This window comes from Neomonachus schauinslandi, chromosome 3 (assembly GCF_002201575.2).
Source record: "Neomonachus schauinslandi chromosome 3, ASM220157v2, whole genome shotgun sequence".
NCBI lineage: Eukaryota > Metazoa > Chordata > Mammalia > Carnivora > Phocidae > Neomonachus > Neomonachus schauinslandi.
The window spans coordinates 127,836,989-127,853,464 of NC_058405.1; the positions used below are offsets into that span (position 1 = coordinate 127,836,989).

The window sequence follows — 16,476 nt, forward strand, 5'->3', positions numbered from 1 at the left end:
GACCTCAGTTATAACTCCAGTAGTCATGGCTCTCTTTCTTCAAATATTCAGAGACCATCTGTTTAAATAATCCTTTCTAGAGTATTACCTAGAATTAGTTTTTATTTTAAACAATTCACTCCCATTTTGATCATCTTTTGATATCTTTCTCCATTGCGCTTCACACATATTAGACTGAACAACCATAGCTTCAAGCTTTTTCATTGCTCGAGAGCGTGAATGGCCTGGACCTGGAGATTCTTACATATAACAGCTGAGTACTATCTCACTGTCTCCCCACCTCTTTTTTATATGTTAAATCCTTACTAACATATCTGTTCTCCCATTTCTGGTTTGAAGTTTCTCCTTGATAGAGATTGTGGAATCAGAATAGGAGCTAAATAATCCTTTGTGTCTTTGTCTCTACCCTTCGATTTCACTTGTCTATCATTTCCTTCTCCCCACTGCTTCTATAACTTGCACGTATATTTTGTTGCTCTTACTGCACTGTATCACATTTATTTCATGGTCATCTCTCCACCAGGCTGGAAGCTCTTTAGATGGCAGAACTGTCATACATCTGTAAATCCTGTCACTTATACAATAGCTGGCAGTATAGTGATTAAGCGTGCATTCATTCATTCACTCATTCATTTATTCAAAAATATTTATTAATCAATTACTGTCGGACTGCAGTTAACAAAGTTCTGGGGATACAGTGGTGAAAAAGACAGACTTGGTCTCTGTTCTCAATGCGTGCACATTATGTTGGGAGAAATATACGTGAAGCTAATCACCAAAAATAATATATTATTACAAAATTAGGCAGCATACTATGCTAATTAAATACAGGCCAGGGTAAATGAGTTGAAAGTCGGCTCGGAAAGTTCAACAGTGAACTTGGACCAGTTTCTTCTGCTGACATCTCCATTAGAAAGTCCGCCACCACATGCTCACAGAATAGGTGCCCAGAGAAATGTCATTTATCTTCAGCTTGCTTCCAGTTTTCTTCTGTTCTAAGCTCTTATTCTCTGTGTCTGAATCATATCTTTCATTTCTGAATGAGCTAAGTCTAAGGAAGCTTGTACTGCTCTTCTGTCTGCTCCCATAGCACTGGGATCAGCTCTTGGAATGTAGCTGCAACCGTATCCTTTTTTCCCCCTTCTGTGTAGGGTTCTACTATTGCCCTAGGAATTCTTACTCTAAACTGCTCTTAAGAGCCTGGCTTTAGCTTTGAGGTCAAATAGACCTGAGTTTGATTCTCAGTACAATCACTGGCTAGACTTTGGCAAATTATCTTCTCAAGGCTCCAATTTTCTCAATAATTAAAAAATATTTCATAAGATTGTTGTACAAATTAGATGAGATAATTTATATAAAGTATAGAGCCCAGTGACTGGTTTTCAATATATGGTAGCTTGGGTCATTCTCAACATCATTATCATCACTATAATAAGCAGTAATCAGTGTTTGTGGAATTGAATTATTTTCATATTCTGATTTCTTTCCACTGTCATTTTTACATGTGCTAATAACGTTGTAATAACCAGGAGACTTTATTACTAAGAATACCTTTTAACTGCTAAAAGGGAGTGTTTTTATTTTTGTTGGTTTTGGTCTTGTTTTTAGCATTTTAGTAAATCCACATTTATGGTGGAATTCATCCCCACATGACATGGCAAAAAAAAAAAAAAAAGGCAGGGGGTTGAATGCTGACTTTCATTTGAGCCCCCCTTGCCCTGTGCTTGACTAAAGCAGTCTGAGAATCATTCCACTGATTCTGACAGTAATGTATCCCATCCTTCAAGTGTATTTAGATGGGCAAAGATTTTACTCTATTGGGCTTATGAACTATTTGTTCTAAATACTTATCAGTACAAATCAGACAGATTTGCAAAATTAAGATGTTTGCATTCTATTTAAAGAAAGTTATAGTCCTTTCAATTGTAGAATGAGTCTGGACAAGTTTACACAGTGACTCAAGAACTAAGTCTCATCTTAATTATCATTCCTGGAACAAAGCAAGCAAAAGTACACACACACACACACACACACACACGAGTCTTTGACCTTGATATTTTTCCATTATAATATAAATAAATGCACACAAGTAGGATAAATCTAAAGATAAAGATCATTTAACCAAATCCTGATTTAGGTCATTACTTATCACCTCTGAGGTGACTAAGGCAGGGGAACAGAGGAACTACTCTCTAGAGGCCTACAATTTATTTACTTTTTGTTCTTTGCTTATGGACCAAGACAGGAAGTGATCCTGCACAAGTCCCAGTCTTCTGAATAATTTGTAGGCCAATGAAACACCATGCTCTGTTCCATCTCAGACCTTTGAAACTATATTGTTGCTGAGTATGGAACGCCTTCTGCCCCCACTTGGTCATCTCACTGCTACTCCATCTTCAGAGTTTAGCTTAGATGTGGAAGTCTTCCTTCCTCACTCCACCACCAGCACCCCCAGGTGCCCTGTGTTCACTCTCAGCGAGAAAATCCCTATGAACTGGATAAAAATTACTAGATTCCTCATCTCTTTACTCCAATCCATTGAGATCAACACCTGTATCTTGTGCTCTGACATACCTAATGCTTAAATGCAAAGTAAGCACAAAGACTATTCAATATACTTTAATATATAAAAGCAGTGTATATATGTAATATCATGGCAATTAAGAGCACAAGCCGTGGAGTCAAATATCTAAGATTGTGACTTGGTGCCCACCCTTACTGCTTGAGATCTTGGACAAGTTATTTAGCACCCTGTGCCTCACTTTCCTCATCAGTTAAATGAGTATAATGATAGTATCTACCTGATGAGATTTTTGTGACGCTAAATGAGTTCATGCAGGTAAAGTGCTTAGAGCAGCGCCAGGCACGCAGAGTCAAAAACTGCTCTTATTAATATTGTTATAGGTATTTTTTTAAAGATTTTATTTATTTATTTGACAGAGAGAGACAGCGAGAGAGGGAACACAAGCAGGGGGAGTGGGAGAGGGAGAAGCAGGCTTCCCACGGAGCAGGGAACCCGATGCGGGGTTCGATCCCAAGACCCTGGGATCATGACCTGAGCCGAAGGCAGAAGCTTAATGACTGAGCCACCCAGGCACCCCTCTTATTAATATTGTTAATCTCATCTCATATCTCTCCCACCTCCCTTTCATCCTCACCTCCAAGCTCTCTCTCTTTTTACACACACGTACACAGAAACAAAAGTATGTTTGAGGGCCAGCATTATTTGGTAGTTAACCACAGTGTAATTAAACCACATTTTGGCAAGTTTTTTTTTTAGCTCTTGGGAAGTCAAGGTTACTTTGGGGAAAGAGCACTGAACTAGAAATGGTCCACGTCCCAGACTATATTCTAAGGTATCTATCTCAAAAAGGAGCATTCCTTTGAATGTGCTCATTACTCTGTAGGCATTTTTTTTTTATAAACAGAATAGATTTTTAGATACATTGTGTTTAATTACATGTAAGAGTTCCAGCACTGCATTGTCTACCATCAGAAACTTGGAACCTTGAGGTACAGGGAAAAGCATATTAAATAGGGGTCAGGGAATTAGGTATTATAAGTGTGTGTTGGAGAGGTCACAATTAATCTGGGCCTTATTACTGCATAAAATAAGGAGGCTGCATCTGATGAACTAAAGCCTGAAAATTCAATGGATCTATTTTGAGATAGAGAAAAGACATTTAAAGGTAACCCTCATATTGACAGAGAGAAATGTTATATATATGCAACGGAATCTTATCCAGCCATGAGAAATCCTGCCATTTGCGACAAATGGATGGACCTTGAGGGCATTATGCTAAGTGGAGTAACTCAAAGAAAGACAAATGTGGTATAATAGCACTTACATGTGGAACCTAAAAAAGCAGAACTCATAGAAATAGAGAGTAGAATAGTGGTTGCCAGGAGCTGGAAAGTAAGGGAAATGGGGAGATGCTGGTCAAAGGCTATAAACTTCTAGTTATAAGATGAATACGTTCTGTAGATCTCATGTACAGCATGGTGATTGTGGCTCACACTACTGTGTTACATACTTCAAAGTTGCCAAGAGAGTACATCTGAAATGGTCCCATCACAAAAAAGAAGTGGTAATTATGTGATACGATGGCAATATCAGCTAATGCTACAGTGGTGTTCATTATTCAATATACAAGTGTCTTAAATCGACACATACACCTTAAGCTTACACAATGTTTTAGGTCAATTATGTTTCAATAAAGTTGGGGGAGGGGGAGAGAAAGAAATGTACAAAATGAATATTCTTGTGAAAATGGGTGGTAGAGTAAAGAAGTCAGGAAATGTAGGTGAGGCAATCTTGAAGACTCTCTGGTTTCTTTGCTCCAGATCTTGAGAGCATGATGGACGTGAGTTGTGCCCCAAAATAGGGAGCTCACTGACTTTTTTCCCTATTGCTCTAATATGAGAAGATGCTTTTGAAAATAATCTATATAATGCTCCAATTTTAAAGAGCATTTAAACTTGGTAGGTTTGGCCTGGGTTTTAAAGGAGCAAATGGGCACAGACCACAGGAGGGGCTGGGAAGGTAGAGAGTATCTCTCAATGGCTACCACACCAGAAACTGTAAGGAAGGGGAGAAAAGGCATCTGACTAGGATGAACTCAAATATTTCCAATCTTCATTAGAAATGGCAGAGATGACGGGTGCTTGGGTGGCTCAGTCAGTTGAGCATCTGACTCTTGATTTTGGCTCAGGTCATGATCTCAGCGTCGTAAGATCTAGCCCCCCATGGTGCTCTGTGCTCAGCAGGGAGTATGCTTGGGATTCTCTCTCTCCCTTTGCCCCTCCCCCTGCTTTCACAAGCTCTCTCTCTCTCTCTCAAATAAAATAAATAAATTAAACTTAAAAAAAAATGAAATGACAAAGGTGATAGTGGGGAGGTGAGGAGAAAACCTTGCCAGATCACCTCAATGTTAACACGAGATTTTGAAATCTGGATTAGGGCCCCTGTGGGTTCCTAAACAAGAGTGAAAACAGTGTGTAGCTCTGTGTGAAGAGTTTTTAGATTCTTGATTGAATTTTTATCTTGAAATGAAATTGTTTATTGTAATTTAAATATGTGGGAATAAGAGGCGCATATTGTATTTCTAAGAACACTTATATTTGGAATAAGCGTCATCTCTAATTTATTTGAGATAGCTTTTTTTTTAATTTTTAGATGCCAATTGCTAATTCATATTCCCCTAACAATTTTCACTGATATATTAGCAGCCGTTTATTTTTTAAAAAATCAGGCCCTGTTGATATAAAATGGAGGGTTTTTCATTGTTTTGTGATGTTACCGGTTGCACGAGGGAACATAAAGATAGAACACGGAGAGTAAGTAGGAAAGAAATATTAAAATGAATCATGCTCACCAAGTCCTGGGTGTTCTACATGAGCTATGGAATCAGACCTTGACACGGCTCACATAGACAGGCCAAGAATTAATGAAAACAAATCTAAATGCCACAAAGTGACAAGATGGGAAAGGTAATGCTTCCTATTTGTTAATGCAGCGTTACCTATCACAGAGGGTTGAGTATGTGCTAGATAATTACACACTTGAATTTCCTAGGAAGTCAGATCTTCACAGATAGAAAGATGCTTATGCTTCTATTAGCAAATAAGAATTAACAAAAATGATAACAGCTATCAATCAGAGTAACATCCTAGTAGTGGACATCACAGAAACGTGGAAACAGCTTAGCCAACATGGCATAAAGAAATGCCAACAAAGGAAATGCATTTGCAGATCCCACTGAGAAGCAAAACCCCATAAAGGGGAAGGCCCATTGTTGCAAGAACACAGGCTTAAGCTCTGAATTATTCAAAAAATATAATTTAGTGGTATTTGAAAATGCAGTTCAGAGGCCCTCTGTAATATATTTTACTATACACTTGCTACTGTATTGTTTCCTCTTCTTGAGGGTAAAGACCAGTCTTCTACTTGTTTTCCAATGTATTCAGAGTTTTCCAGTTTGTGGTTTTTGGTCAATAATAAATATTTTTATCTGACTGTTGGACTTTCTCCTATGAAGATCAAAGGATGATGTCTGATGTCTGAGTATTTTAACTGTGGAATAACTGAACTGTTGTTAAGATTAAAAAAAAAAATAGCATGGGGGTGCCTGGGTGGCTCAGTCGGTTAAGCGTCTGCCTTCGACTCAGGTCCTGATCTCGGGGTCCTGGGACCAAGCCCCACGTGGGGCTCCCTGCTCAGTGGGGAGTCTGCTTCTAGCTCTGCCTCTGCCTCTTCCCCCCCATCAAATAAATAAATTTTTTAAAGTGGCATGGTAATAATTACAAGTAATGAAGTTTATGAAGTAAAAAATTTAAAAATTAAAGAATCAAAATAGCTTCTACGTTTAGAGTAAGCCCTTATGGCGTTTCTACATTTATTCCTGTGCTGCTTCTCAGGGTACGTTTCTCGCTCATATTCAGAGAAAATGTCTCTTTCTAAGTGCTTTTTTTATGAAGGAAACATAATATGTGCTGGTCTAACAGTAAGAAGTGAAACACTGATTCAGAGTTTCCTGATGGATGAAATTAATTTAGAAAAGAAATATAAATAGAAGCAGAATAGTTATGAGTAGATGAGACATAGCTGTCCACATGAGCTATGACGCAGAAGCTATTGCTTTGGGCACAGGTTCACGTGAAGTCCTTTGAGGGCTGAGTTTATTGTTTCGGTTGCCCGTTGGCGAGAGCCTGCCCGCGCTGCTCTCTGCTCCTTGTCTTTCTGATAGCACACTGACCTGACTGATTACTTCATATCCAGCCCTCATTCTTGGAATGTCCTGTAGGGTAACCGTGTTTGTAATCCCAATAGCACAGTACAGGACGATGTTATTTCCTAGTTCACGGTTTTGCTGGCGCCCCAAAAGACAGAGTGGTTATTTCAAGGACATGTTTGCTGATTTAGGTGGCAGTGGCTTCCACTGAGATGCTATCACCTCTGAACAAGGACACATTTATTCCACCATCAGGGCTGCCCATCACGGACTGAGTCTAAAGATAGCTTTCCCTAATGGGCATCTGTAACCTTTGGCCTTTTTCACATCGCACTGGCTAAAAACTCTAACTCCTTACATTAGGAGGTTCAGAGTTCCAATGAAGTCTTCTGTTACCAGTGCATTTAAAAGCCTATCATTTTGATGCCTTCCTTTTTCTTTCCTGTGACTTCTCCAAAGAGAAAAATAAAAGGAAATAAGATGACCCACAAACACTCTGGATTATGGGGACATGATGTTTTATAATAGTTTTATTCTACCACGGGTAAAAGTAGGAACTTGAGACCCTGCCAATGCTAAGTGTATTTGCTGCTCCGTGTTTCCAGATGACCAAGAATGGCACAGTGGAATCTGAAGAAGCCAGCACTCTTACCGTGGATGACATTTCTGATGATGATATTGATTTAGACAACACAGAGGTAGACGAGTACTTCTTTCTACAACCCCTGCCGACGAAAAAAAGGAGAGCACTGCTGCGGGCCTCGGGGGTGAAAAAGATTGATGTAGAAGAAAAGCACGAGCTGCGCGCCATCCGCCTGTCGAGAGAGGACTGTGGCTGCGACTGCCGAGTATTCTGTGATCCAGAAACGTGTACCTGCAGCCTGGCAGGCATTAAGTGTCAGGTAAGGATCTGGATTTCAAGGACTCCCAAGAGGAGACCTCATACCCCCCACCCCCCACGTGACAGAGAAAGAAGTTGCTCCCGTATAGGAAGAAACTTTGCAGCAAGGCACAACCTATGGCTCAAGAAGAGAGAAATACTAAGTCAGGGACATCTCTGGGTGTACATAATACGCTGATACAAATAAGATATGATGTGAGAGGCAACCCAAGCTGTAGTTTAGTCCATCAGAATTATTTCCTCTTGGATTCATTTATTGTACCAGCGTATTGTGGGTTCTTACAAGCACTCAGAGAGATCGTGACATCTCTGACATAGGAGTTTGTGTTTCCGGATCCATCGACCGGGTACAAAACAACGATAGGTGAGTGGTGGCACACACTGGTGGGAAAATGACAAGACTGGGACTTAAGAAAACGGAGTTCTACTCCTGGCTCTGCTTTCCACCAGTTGTGTGAAATTGGCAAGTCAGGTAAGCTTTCTGGGCTCAGTTTCCTTATCTCAAAAATGAGAGGACTGTCCTGAACTGATGGTTGGCAAACTGTGGTTCACGGGACAAATCTGGCTGCCATCCGTTTCTGTAAATAACATCTGAGCGAAGCCCAGCCATTTTGTGTCTCTTTGTTTGTCTGTTTTGGTGTCGTCTGTGACCGCTGTTGGTGCTTTTACAGCAGCAGTGGGTAGTTGCCAGGGACACTGTAGGGCCCACAAAACCTAAAATATTTCTTCTCTAGCCCTTTACCAAAAAAAAAAAAGAAAGAAAGAAAGAAAGAAAAGGAAAAGGAAAGAAAGGAAGAGTTTACGAACCTGGGGACTAGATGATCCTCAAGTCCCCGTACGTCTGTATGATTTATGCTCCATGATTGGTTAGGTGTCATTATTTTATGAGGAAACTTGCCTTTTTTGATAAGGACAGCCACTCAGGCAGGCAAAAAAAAAGAGGCTAGTTCTCATCTGCTAAACAGTTGCTTAAAGTGGATTAACAGAAAAGGGATTCATGAGTAAGAAAACAGTTACAGATCTGGCTCTGCCCCCTGCCGTTACTTTTTACTGAAACCAGGATGACTGTGCTGAATCTGCCTTCTCCTCTGTGACAGAGGACATTCCCTGCGCCTGGATAAGGTGGCAAGCGGGGCCGGTTCTTGGTGGGGGCCCGCGCTCTGGTCTGCATACAGCTTAATTGGTAGCAATTAGCAAAGGTCTTGGGAGGGCCCTTGGATTGCCGAGAATTCCACCTACGATCACCTGAGCGACGAGTTCAGTCCCGCCACACTTGGTGAACCCAAACACTCTGCCGACAGAGCCCAATCGCTCTAATTCTAGGATGTCGGTGACATGAGCATCCCTCTCCCTCAAGAAGCTTATAGCCTCCTGGAGTGGGGAGGGGCAGCGGAGGGCCAGGACCTAAATGCATGGGTCCACCAGCCAGAGTCATAAATGGGCACAACGGTCCCAGCCCTGCAGGACACGTACATGCACCGTGGACCAGGGATCCAAACAAATGGAAGGAAAACCAAGGAGAACGAACTATCAGGCTACATGAGACTAAGTGGTGTCAATCTGGCCATGTCGGGCAGAAGAGTTCATTTTATAATAAGCCAAGAAGAGGGGGGTGGCTAGTATGGAAAATGTCCTCTAGATTAAAAACAGCAGGTAGGGATGGGGACAGTAAGTTTGTGTCGTTTAACCTTCGGCATGTGAGGCCGCGTGCTGTGGGGGTGAAGGGAGCCCGGGGAAGGGAGAGACTTTGAAAAGACGGGAGCAAAAGTAATAGGCTGGGGAGAAGGGGGGAGGGGAGAACGGAGAGAGAAGAAAGCATGGGGAGGGGTGTCCATGAACTAAAATGCCACACTTAACAGCCGTGACTCATTTTTCTTTTGAATACAGGTTTTAAGCCCAGGCTGACGCTTAAGACGGTTACAGTCTTCCCTTGCCCTCTTCGTTTCTTTGCAGTATGATTATCATTGGTTCTGTCGCGAGTGGGATTAAGCGATGCCAGGTTCAAAGGGGTTGCGGAGAGGTGCTGGAGTTGTCTTTGGTCTCTGCGAGTTCCACGGCGCTAATCTGTGTTCTTCCTTCCAAGGTGGATCGAATGTCTTTCCCATGCGGCTGTACTAAAGAAGGATGTAGTAACACAGCAGGTAGAATTGAATTTAATCCGATCCGTGTCCGGACTCACTTTTTGCACACGATCATGAAACTTGAACTGGAGAAAACCCGAGAGCAGCAGATCCCCACGCTGAACGGCTGCCATGGTGAGATAAGCGCTCACAGTAGCTCCATGGGCCCCGTCGCGCACTCGGTGGAGTATTCCATCGCAGACAATTTCGAGATTGAGACGGAGCCCCAAGCCGCCGTGCTGCACCTGCAGTCGGCAGAGGAATTAGACTGCCAAGGGGAGGAGGAGGAGGAGGAGGAGGAGGAGGAGGAGGACGGCAGCAGCTTCTGCAGCGGAGTCACCGATTCCAGCACGCAGAGCCTGGCGCCTAGTGAGTCAGATGAGGAGGAGGAAGAGGAGGAGGAGGAGGAAGAGGAGGAGGAGGACGACGACGACGACGACGACGAGAAAGGGGACAGCTTCGTGGAAGGTTTGGGCACCCATGCGGAAGTCGTCCCGCTCCCTTCCGTCCTTTGTTACTCCGACGGCTCGGCCGTCCACGAAGGGCACGCGAAAAATGCTTCTTTTTATGCCAACTCTTCAACTCTGTATTACCAAATTGATAGCCACATTCCAGGAACGCCTAACCAGATCTCTGAGAGCTATTCGGAAAGAGATCCTGTGAAAACAGGTACCCTGTCGCTGGTGCCTTACACCATGACCCCGGAGCAGTTTGTTGACTATGCCCGGCAAGCTGAAGAGGCCTACGGCGCCCCCCACTACCCAGCCGCCAACCCCTCTGTCATCGTTTGCTGCTCCTCTGCAGAAAGTGACAGCGGTGTGCCCTGCAATAGCTTATATCCCGAACCCAGGTCCAATCATCCTCAAGTGGAATTTCACTCATACTTGAAAGGCCCCTCCCAGGAAGGGTTTGTCTCCGCGTTGAATGGTGACAGTCACATTTCAGAGCACCCTGCAGAAAATTCTTTGAGCCTGGCAGAAAAGAGCAGATTGCACGAAGAGTGCATCAAATCACCCGTGGTTGAGACCGTCCCCGTTTAGTAGCTCAAATGCTCCTAGGACCACCCCTTCTCTTACTGAAAGCCCTGTTATTTCATTCGATTTCCTGGGCCCGTGGTTGTTTAAACTGAGGACCAAGAACACCCGGACTGCGGTGAATCTTCCAGACTGTATTTCGTTTTCTCCTTTCTAGCTACGTGAACTGTGGCGTTGCACAAATACGGTCTCTATGAGGATTTTAAAAGATTTCAGACTGTTTTGATAGAAAAATGCTAATTTTAAAAAAGCATAGCTCACAGTTGCCTACCTGTCAAACTGTGTGAAACCTGCCAAGCTGTGTAGATCAGAGCTCCAAGTTTTGGATTATCGGGCCTGTGCAAGATTGTTAACTGAGACTGGGAAGTAATAAGATTTAGAGTCCTAATTTTCGATAAATCTGAAGATGATGGTGACTTTTTAATGTAAAAGTAATTATTGTAAGAAAAAGATTTAATCGTTCCATGTGTATTTTATTTATGGTAGTTAGAAGTCACGTTTTGATGAAAATGAACAGCAGCATGTTCCTTTAAGCTGAAGACGCAGAGTTAGTATCACCGCGCATGCCCACATGGATTGCGTCTGGAATCCATTCACGTTTTTATGATCATGACTGATCAGATTTGCAAATACTTTCTTAAGGGTGAAATAGGCCTATTTTTGCTATTTTGGACAAATAAATGAGTCTATATGTGCAGGTCCTTACACGGTTTTCTCTAAAGTTAAGAGTTAGGACAATCCTCTGGTGAGGGTCTAGTCATTGCCCTCCCTCAGCTGACTCCAGAGTTGGAGGTAGAAGGAATTGCCTTTCTTTTTTAAACAGCATCATCTTGGTTCTTAGCTTGGACAGCACCTTTAAACTCTACTCCCCTACATCCAAATGCACTTTAGTGCCCCTTCATGGTACCTTGTGAGGGGTGGGGACTGAGAACTCTTTGAGATGAAAAATTAAAAAAGAAATTTTTTTTAATCTGTAACTATTATAAAGTTCATATAATTAATATAGAGGAATCATCCAATGATACTTTATGAAGGAAAAATGACCTATTTTCCTTCGCCACTCTGAAGACCTAACTCGGTAAAAGCAGAGGAGGCAGAAGAAACCTGGAAGAGACACATCCTCAGCAACCAGCCTTTTCTACTGCGTGATCAATCCATCTCTACAAAATGAGTATATAAGGAGATTTCCTTTTAGTGACTAGCTGATTGAAGGGGGCCTTTACCCAAATACTCAACTAGGCCTTACTTTTCTGAAGCGTTTTGATTTCTCTTGCCTGGGACAATTAGCAAAACAGTCCAGAATGCGTTGAATACTTTCTAATTACCTCACGTTCTCTTATTAAAGGGGACAGATAGAAATTCAAACATGCACTCCCCACCTTTAGATTATCTGCACTTGGTTCGTCGGAGGACTTCTAAGATCCCGTTTTCCTGTACATTAATTTAGGTACCTAACTAGTGTGTTCTACCTTCCCCCTCCAATGCAATATGACTATGCTAAGTCTGTTTCATATTTTCAACCTTCTGTTGTTACAGCATTTCACATTTTATGCCTCTTTGAAATGTGGACATGCCTTGCTATTCAGTGACTGCATCGCTAATTTTTATGTCTTCTAGGCTTAGGTGTTTAGAAATATGGATATAAATATATGGTAGATCTCAATTCTTTAAAAAATACTATTTTATTTCATTGAACTTAAAAATGTTTGATCTCAAGAAAGTCCTCCAGTGGAAAAGATTCTACTAAAACTTGGTTTGGGGAAAACATGTCTCCTGGGCAGCTCCTTCCTCTTTGCGGTCAGTCCCGCCCTATCTGCCCCCTCCAGGGGGCCAGATTTATAACTATTAATGTTAACATTAAAGGAGCTGTGGGTGTGTCCTTATGGAAGTAGCAGTAAGGAGGGCAGGCATGTGACTCTTGAATGATAAGCCCTTTGGGTTAATCAGATTGGGGTTTTTGCTCAAATCTCAATAGTATGTCTCACGTTGTCTACAAAGTTACACTTTTTAGTGCTTGGTTTTCAAAACTGTTTCCCTTACCAATACAATCTAAAGAGCGCAGGCCCAAAGAAAAATGACAAGAGGCTACTGTTCCTTCATTTAGGCGTGTGAAAAAAACCACATGGGCCCTATTTGCTGGACCATTACAAGCCCTTGAAATATTTACTCGTGAAGCAGTCAGCATATTCTTGGAACACAGACGGTGGCGGGGGGAGAAGAGACTCTGGCTGGGGCAAAGTTGAAGGGTAGAACGTCAGTCCAGTTTCTGCAAGGATAGATACTTAATTTGGTTCAGCTTTGTATTCGCAAGAAGGTTGACGCCTACTTGTTTGTTTGGCTAGGTCTCTGTTTTGTAGCTTCATTTCCAAAAGGATGCTTAACCTAGAAACAGGCAAACAAAAAAAATCAGAGCTTTTTCCCCTGTCCATTTGGAGTTGAAAGTCACTGGGCACAGAAGGATTAACCTTCCAAGCATGAATTCCATTCCAAATTTTCATACACATAAACTAACCCCTAAACATCTCCCACAAACTACATACACAGATTACCTATTAAAACACACGCACACACATACACACGATGTATACTACACACTGGAGAATGACAGATTTTAGGCTATGGCCAATAATAAATACTGTATTTTTTCCCTACCCTAGGACAGGATGCCGTTTTATGATCAAAAAAGAAGGTCTAGAAAAGAGGATAATTTGTAAAGCTATAGTTTGAAAATGTTGGGTCAAAGTTGCAAATAATATTAATGATGGATTCATTTCATTGTTACTTCCTTTCCCAGAAATGCTGAGAGAGCACAGTGTTCCATCTGACTTTTTTTTTTCCTTTAATAGCCCTTCTATTCAACAAAAACTGCCCACACGCCAGGAGAGCGCTACAGTTTTTCTAAGCTTTTTAAAATGGGGATCAAGCTAGATGCGGCCGGTTGGGATACTTAAGATCTTTATACTGAGACACAGTGACACCTGACCTGCAGCTGTTGTATTGCCCCCTTAGTATATCTAACCGAATTTCTGTCTTTTTCTGACACGTGGCTTTTTAGTCATTGACTGCCAGGCAAAGCGTCGTGCTTTGCTCCCTGTTGTTTTAGCACCAGCCCTACACTTTTTATTGGGACTTAATTCCTAGTTATAATACAGACCAGATTGATTTGCAAATCAAGTGGCTGGAGCAGCTTGCATTTTCTTTGTCATTCTAGGTTTCCTTTGGGAGAAAGAAGTCAACGAAAGAGATTTACTTAAGTTCCCCACCGCCCATCGTTTAATCATTGATTATTAAGACATAAGTAAAATGTGTTCGACTCATGTCTTTTGTTAGCTGAATAATATAGTTACTTTTTAAAAGTCAGTCTTTTCTTTGTGATAAAACTATATTTTTCCCAGTGTACCAGCCACATATAAAATGTGAAATGAACATTATTCGAGTCATAAAATTTTTCAAAATCTTTTTCGGCCCAGCAACCCCCCCCCCCCCCCCCACACACACACAAAACTCTATGAATTACAGAAACACTCGCCACAAAATAATCAAGAAGCTAAGATATTATGTGATTATGTTCTTTATATTTTTACATTCTAACAGATGATATCCCAGCAAAATTCTGGTTTGGTTGTCATTAAACAGGGAAATAGATCATGATTTATTTCCTATACATTGATATATCATTGGTTCTCTAATTAAACTTCTGATATTGTACAAGTTTATAATTCTTTGATCTTGATATTTAGAATTTACTAAGTATCAACTCTATCAACAAATATTTATAAAACACCTACCCTGTTAGAGGAAGTGTTCTAAGTGGGTAAAAAGAGGAGGTAAAACACTACACATTCTAAGGGATTGTGATGATGAAGAGGTACGGCATGAAATAATCAAGGCTCACTGTAATTCTTTTATGTTGTTCTTTTTTTTTATTATGTTGTTAGTCACCATACAGTACATCATTAGTTTTTTTTATGTTATGTTAATCACCATACATTACATCATTAGTTTTTGATGTAGTGTTCCATGATTCATTGTTCGTGTATAACACCCAGTGCTCCATTCAGTACGTGCCCTCTTTAATACCCATCACCAGGCTAACCCATCCTCCCACCCCCCTCCCCTCTAGAACCCTCAGTTTGTTTCTCAGAGTCCATAGTCTCTCATGGTTCGTTTTCCCCTCCGATTCCCCTCCCTTCATTTTTCCCTTCCTACTATCTTTTTTTTTTTTTAACATATAATGTATTATTTGCTTCAGAGGTACAGATCTGTGATTCAACAGTCTTGCACAATTCACAGCGCTCACCATAGCACATACCCTCCCCAATGTCTATCACCCAGCCACCCCATGCCTCCACCCCCCACCACTCCAGCAACCCTCAGGTTTGTTTCCTGAGATTCAGAATTCCTCACTGTAATTCTTTTAACTGGTGATTTTATATCACGAATTAGAAAAAGTGACATCAATTCTTGTCTAATTATATGCAAACTGTAACTAAAAGGATACTTCTTCTCCCTCAATTAATGGAATTCACTGGATGCTCTTCTTTTCCTCTCCCCCTGTCCAAAATTTCTGAATTAAATCTAGACTCAGCTAGAGGAACTGAATCGAATGAAAAAGAGATTTTCAGCTCATTGCTTCTTCAGTGTTAGGTCTATATAAGCGATGCTAAATTTATACTGGCAAATTCCTACCAGATAGTTTCCAAAGCTGGTTGACTCATATATAAACCAGGAAACATTTCAGGAAAACTTTGAAACAATGATGTGGAACATAATCACCTTTACTTCTGTTTATAAACAAACAGCCTAAAAAATTGGCAAAACCATAGTTCCAAGTTCCAAAGGCATTGCCTTGTAGCCTGTAGAAAACAGAGGTCATTCGGGCCACCTCAGTTTTTGCTGGGGTTACGAAACCATCAAATGAGCAGGTGGAAAATGGACATTCTCAGAAGTCAGATAGAGACTGCTTTTTTAAAAGGTGCCACGAGGCCTTCCATTTCTCCAAATATGACTTCACCTTCCTGTTTAAAAATGGCATCTGTCCTTATTCTCTCGCAGAAAGTTTAGTGTTATTACTGTAGCCAGTGTATAAAAGACCAACCTTGAGTGGGAAGTACCTTCTTACTTTCAAAGGCAAGACTCGAGTGTAATTTGAAACCAGAACTCTCTGTGTATCCTTTACCACAACCAACATGGAAAGCTTAAAGCCTTAATCGCTCTCCGTTCTAACACAAATTTGCAACTTCTGATTATATTATTCTGAGATCTGCTAACTTGTGCTCAAGCAACTTAAATACCTAAGCCACATGCCACAGCTTCGCACAAATAGCACAGCTCAACAGATGTTTACTGGCGCATTAAAGAATTCAATTGACTTAATTTAACTGAGTATCAGCAATTGAAAAGCCCACTAAAATTATGGCGGTGTCAGGGTGGGGTGGGGTGAGGACGGAATCTAAGCAAAATAAGTGGTAGTGTCTCCCGGGAACCGTCATGTTTCCGCAGAGCTGAACAACTAGAATTTTCACCAGAAAAACTAGATTCACAAATGGCAGCCTGAAACCTAGAAGGGGCAGTGACAATCTCGAAACTCAGAGCCCAGTTGGTGTTCACATCTGCTGCCCACCATCCACATCGATTACGTCTTACTCTCTAAAGATCATTTAATGCTTGCTTTAAAAAATAAAAAAACC

The 16,476-nt window shown here is 41.4% G+C and overlaps 1 protein-coding gene across 1 annotated transcript in view; it reads left to right on the forward strand.

The window, feature by feature from the left end:
• CSRNP3 (cysteine and serine rich nuclear protein 3) overlaps positions 1–10,792 on the forward strand; it is a 141,774-nt gene extending 130,982 nt beyond the window's left edge. The window contains exons 4-5 of the mRNA XM_021703142.1: positions 7,337–7,633; positions 9,716–10,792. Of these exons, the coding sequence (XP_021558817.1) occupies positions 7,337–7,633; positions 9,716–10,792 (1,374 nt within the window). The remainder of the gene's footprint in view (positions 1–7,336; positions 7,634–9,715) is intronic.
• The last annotated feature ends 5,684 nt before the right edge of the window (positions 10,793–16,476 follow it).